At 43.4% G+C, this 5,566-nt stretch overlaps 1 protein-coding gene across 1 annotated transcript; it reads left to right on the top strand.

The window, feature by feature from the left end:
- Positions 1-319: 319 nt before the first annotated feature.
- On the top strand, positions 320-4,089 carry LOC141213631 (uncharacterized). Its single transcript, XM_073665245.1, has 3 exons — positions 320-421; positions 616-707; positions 3,110-4,089. Exons 2-3 carry the CDS (start codon positions 653-655, stop codon positions 3,895-3,897), a joined length of 843 nt encoding a protein of 280 aa, XP_073521346.1. The 5' UTR covers positions 320-421; positions 616-652; the 3' UTR covers positions 3,898-4,089.
- The last annotated feature ends 1,477 nt before the right edge of the window (positions 4,090-5,566 follow it).

Below are 5,566 nucleotides of genomic sequence, written 5' to 3'. Positions count from 1 at the left end.
CTAGAACTCGCCTACAAGATGATTGAGCTGCTGACTGGAGAGGTGACACTGCTGGGACATTATACAGTAACGCTATGAAGGGATCTGGGGGATGACGGTATCATTGTATGTGTCAGGTTCCTCTAAGGTGTCAGGATGTCGCTGTCTATTTCTCCATGGAGGAGTGGGAGTATTTAGAAGGACACAAAGATCTGTACAAGGACATCATGATGGAGGTTCCCCAGCCCCTCACATCACCAGGTAATAGACAGGACTGAATTCACACGGCCTATAATTATCTGTATGTAAAGAATGAATTCAGTCCCTGTATGTGTTTCCTCCAGATCTATCCAGTAAGAGGACAACACCAGAGAGATGTCCCCGTCCTCTTCTTCCACAGGACTGTAAACAAGAAGATCCCAATGTTCCTCAGGATCATCAGGTAGATGGAGAGAAGGTGTCATGAGATCTCCCCTATGATGTGTAGACGGCTGTGAAAGTCTTGTGTTCAGTCTTGTTTTATCCACCAGTATTATATGTTTTCTACTTGTGTAGAATGGTGGAGATGGCAGGATTAGAGCTGATCATAGATGGGACTTCTCCATCTGTCTGTGACTTTTACAATATTTGTTTCAGGGTGAAGATCTGACCCATATTAATACTACAGAGACATATGGGAAGGGGTGATGAGCGGTGTAAAGAGGAGACTCCTACATATGACCACCCAGGTGAGTAATGACCACTAAATGCAGAGAAGTCACAGATCCTGTGGTCATTATATTATGAGTTTGATCACACAAGTAATTGACGTGCATTTTACTTGCAGATAGATTTGATGCATAACAAAAAAAGCTTTTCTTTTTTACACCTTTTTTGATTAACGCGTTTTGGTAGCAAAGTTGCATTGGTTAAATGGGATTTTATTTGCTGCAGAAAGGCGCCATGTCTCCAATTGTAATGTAGTTGTGAGTTGCCAGATTACAGCTGAATGTCAAGAAGAGAGCCGGGCCACACACAGAAGTCAGGCAGGTGGACTCTAAGCTGGAGAAGCCAAGGTCAATATCTAGCAGCAGTACACGTCCCGGAAGGGCAGTCAAGTGAGAAGCCAAACCATTCTGCGGTCACCAAGAAGTATGTAGGCAGATCAGAAAAGGGTTTAGAAGTAGGGTCAGGTAATAATCTGGTCAAGGTCCAGTTTTGATTCTCCATTGAACATTTCACTAGAAAAGATCAGTGACAATACACACAAAGGAAATAAACGTGTCTATAACAAAACAGGTGTAATTGCAATAATGTTCTAGGAGAAATACTTCATTTTCTGGAACAATTTTAAGGGCGTCAACTATTTCAACCATGACTGTGTATAGAGAAATGTGAGACAATATAGAGATTAAAAATACAATTTATTAGATCGGAGTTGAAAACACATAAAAATACAAAAAGCCATTTAAGAGGGATAAATGTAATCACAAAAAACAATGGAATGAGGCATCTGAATGAGTCCTGGATAAGTCCTAAGCATACAGCCTTGAAGGGGTATTCCCATCTCCAAAATCCTATCCCAAAATATAGTAGGTGTGATAATAATAATAGAAAATACCTCCAATTAGAAATGTACTCCGAGTGTCCTGGGATCACCACGCTGACGTACCGACCCCCATCCCCTTACAGCAGAAGCACAAGGTGGCAGAGATAACATTCGTGACTGTTCCGCACACCGGATTGTTATTGTCGGGGAAGTTCCGAATTCGGACCTCGGCCCCCATCAGTCTCCAGGTTGGTGTGGGTGCACAAGTCACTATTGAAGTCGGTGTCTTTGTTCTCATCGATGGCATTCTTAGCCAATATGCTCCTGGTGGCATACGGATAGTCCGACACCTGGGAGGCCACTCTGGTCCTTGCTATGTTTGTGGCTGCAGGTGCAGGAGCAAATCCCAGAGCCAGAACCACAGATCCCAGTAGAATCAGAGAAGATACAAGATTCATCCAGATTGTGCAGGAGCAGCTCCTGTGAGTACAGACTGCAGGGAATAGTCACTGGTTACCAGGGAACCAGCATTTATCAGATGTGGAGATTACACAGGACCTTCACTTACATCTCCTGCAGGATGAATCTTGTATCTTCTCTGATTCTACTGGGATCTGTGGTTCTGGCTCTGGGATGTGCTCCTGCACCTGGAGCCACAAATATAGCAAGGACCAGAGTGGCCTCCCAGGTGTCGGACTATCCGTATGCCACCAGGAGGATATTGGCTAAGAATGCCATCGATGGGAACAAAGACACCGACTTCAATAGTGACTTCTGCACCCACACCAACCTGGAGAAGGATCCCTGGTGGAAGCTGGACCTGGGCCAGAGCTACAAGATATCCAGCGTCGCCATAACCAACAGGATTGACTGTGGTCTGGAGCGACTGATGGGGGCCGAGGTCCGAATCGGGAACTCCCCCGACAATAACATTCCAGTGTGCGGCACAGTCACGAATGTGGTCTCTGCCACCTTGTAGCGACCCTCCATCCCCTTACAGCAGAAGGACGTCAGCGTGGTGATCCCATGACACTCGGAGTACCTGTCGATGTATGAGGTCGACGTTTATTCAGACTCCAATTAGAAATGTGGTATAGTTCTCCTGATTCTTTGTCACTTACCCCATGTGCAGAGCATTGCAGTAGCTTAGGTATCCATAGTTATGACCACTAGCAACTAACTTGCAATGCCCTGAACATGGGGTAAGCAACATAGCGAATCAGAAGAACTATACATTTCTAATTGGAGATATTTGCTAATCTTATTTTTATTACACCTACTACATATTGGGATAGTTTCTCGGAGATGGGAATACCCCATCTTACATGTTTTGGCGTGTATTTTTATCTGTAGATTGTAATGTAATAAACCTTATTTTTAATCCTCCCTTTATTGTCTCAAACGTTTCTGCCTGTATGTATTATGTTTGTCGATTGTATATTAGGGGTTGAGTACCATGGGATTTGTGAACAGGTGGCTCACCACTGTCATAGGTCATAGTTTCATTATACTTTGATTTGTAAAGAATTATGTATAGAGAAATGTTATAAAATATAAGGCATTGATATTAAAAAATAATAAAATCAGATTTATTCTTGGCAGATGACTGTGGTGTCAAACCAGATACCTATGAAAAGCGTGCCATTATTCCAGCTATACCTCCAGCCCTTCAGAGCAGAAATCAATCATCTGAGCCTTTTCAATCCGTCATCTACTTGGATTCATCACAGACTGTTAAGCAAAATGAAAGCCAGAGAAGGGATGTCGAACATCAAATAATTCCCACAGAAAAGAAACCATTTTCCTGTTCAGAATGTGAGAAATGTTTTAAAACTAAATATAAATTGCTTACACATCAGAGAAGTCACACAGGAGAAAAGCCGTTTTCATGTTCAGAATGTGGGAAATGTTTCAGCGATAAGTCATATTTGCTTAAACATTACAGAAGTCATACAGGAGAGAAGCCATATTCATGTTCAGAATGTGGGAAATGTTTTATCCAGAAACGAGATCTTCATAAACATCAACAATTTCACATAGGAGAGAAGCCATATTCATGTTCAGAATGTGGGAAATGTTTTATCCAGAAACCAGATCTTCATAAACATCAAAGAATTCACACTGGAGAAAAGCCATATTCATGTCAAGAATGTGGGAAATGTTTTGAACATAAATCTAAATTGCTTATGCATCAAAAAAGTCAGACAGGAGAAAAGCCATTTTCATGTTCAGAATGTGTGAAATGTTTCAGCAATAAGTCAGATTTGCTTAAACATTACAGAAGTCATACAGGAGAGAAGCCATATTCATGTTCAGAATGTAGGAAATGTTTCACCCAGGGTTCATGTTTAATACAGCATATACAGTTACACAAAATAAAAAGGGATTAATAGAAGGACTTACTAGACCGATCGCAGAGACGATTCAGTTTAGCTGGAGGGAAGCACTCAAACGAACCGTTATGGAACAGGACCCCCGCTTACACAAATATGTATAACCCAGCATGAGTATAGATCAATATTCGGCCTGATCTTTTATGCCGACGGGGGCGCTGCCCACACACTCCCTTGTGATGACCTCACGTGGGCTGGTCTCCACCCTTCTTGGTTTTATTCAATCTCTAATTTTCTGCGATAACTCCTCACTGGTTGATCGCAGAAGTTAGCAAGTGATGCCATCTTTTTTATTGCAAATTTACCTGTGATGGATCAACCCCGTACTCCAAGATTTTGCCACATGGGGGTTGTCGTAGCGCCTATGCAGCTAATGGGACATAATGTTACAAAGTGGGGCGAATATTGTGGATCACATATTGTTGGACATTTTGTGATGTGACCAAAGCACTCCTGGCCCCCACCTTCCTGTGCTCACTTAGCAGGGGCAAACAGACAATGTGCTGATTAATGGGTTGTTGCCTAACTGCTGTCTGGGAGCCTACTGTGGGTATTATCTGGTGAGAACAATGGGTGATAAAAATAGCCTGTGTGATTCTCTATAAAACCTGCTTGTAAGAATAAAAGTTTTAGTCCATCTTGGAGACACACTGCGATAGTCATATTTTATATATCCCAGTGTAAGAAAAGCCTTTCCATGTCAGGGGCCGGCAGAAGAAGATTGGACATCTGCGGATGGGGTAACTAGCTCCCGTCACACTACCTTTACTTAGAGACCACACATTACATGACTGCTGTCTGTTATTTTCATTTTCAGAAAGGCTCTAACTTGCTTCTTTAAGTGTGGTCTTGGCCAGTTTTGGATTGCATCTACTTTACTGATCTGGGGTTTGATCTCGCCTCTACCTACTACATATCCTAGTTATTTGGCCTCTTTATTTCCCATGGCAAAATGTTTTCAGATTTATAGAAAACCCTGCCTTCCTGAGAGGATCAAACACCGACCGGACCTTTTGCAGGTGACATCTCCAATCTGGGCTGAAGATTACGATATATAAAGTATGATGCAGTGTAATTCTTACGGATTGCGAGGATCCAGCCCATGGCACTCTGGAAGGTGGCCAGGGCTCCCTGCAGACAAAACAGCATCCGGACATATTGGAAACATCCGTTGGGCATAGAGAAGGCAGTCTTCTCCTTGGCTTCTTGTGACATAGGGATTTGCCAATATTTCTTAGTTAAATCCAAGGTGGTTATGTGGCGCCCCTGAGAGTTCAGTCGCCACAGAGGTACTGCACTTCATGGAACGAGGTGTGGTATCTCCTCTCCGAGGTAAGGATGGAGCACCACACAGGGCCCCACCACACATCCAACACTACACACTCCCATTCTGAAGGGGGTTTAGAGCACAATGTGGTACCCCAGTCCTGAATGGAGGAGTAAGGGCGGGACCAAAAGTAGGGGGAACCTTGTAGTGAGTAGGGTGGATGAAGCACTTTACGGTTATACTAATACATCCATATAAATATGGATGCCATCTTTAATACCGGGTCTTTTGTCGCAGTTCCCTGGAGGTGACAGTTAGTACAAGCTGCAGCTGCCTCAGGAGGCTGTGATTCCCGGTCTCAGGCCTTGAGATTGGGGGCTTGGGCAGAGTTGAGTTACA

This window comes from Phyllobates terribilis, unplaced genomic scaffold (genome assembly GCF_046119375.1).
Source record: "Phyllobates terribilis strain yellow unplaced genomic scaffold, ASM4611937v1 Scaffold_200__1_contigs__length_3551848, whole genome shotgun sequence".
NCBI lineage: Eukaryota > Metazoa > Chordata > Amphibia > Anura > Dendrobatidae > Phyllobates > Phyllobates terribilis.
The sequence above is the reverse complement of the archived record's forward strand: the minus strand, read 5'-3'. Positions and strand labels throughout refer to the sequence as shown.

Bases quoted from the DNA above. Each gene is read 5' to 3' on its own strand.
- LOC141213631 (XM_073665245.1), top strand. From the start codon at position 653: ATGGGAAGGGGTGATGAGCGGTGTAAAGAGGAGACTCCTACATATGAC. The intron at 708-3,109 runs GTGAGTAATGAC...TATTCTTGGCAG, and splicing joins TCCTACATATGACCACCCAG to ATGACTGTGGTGTCAAACCA.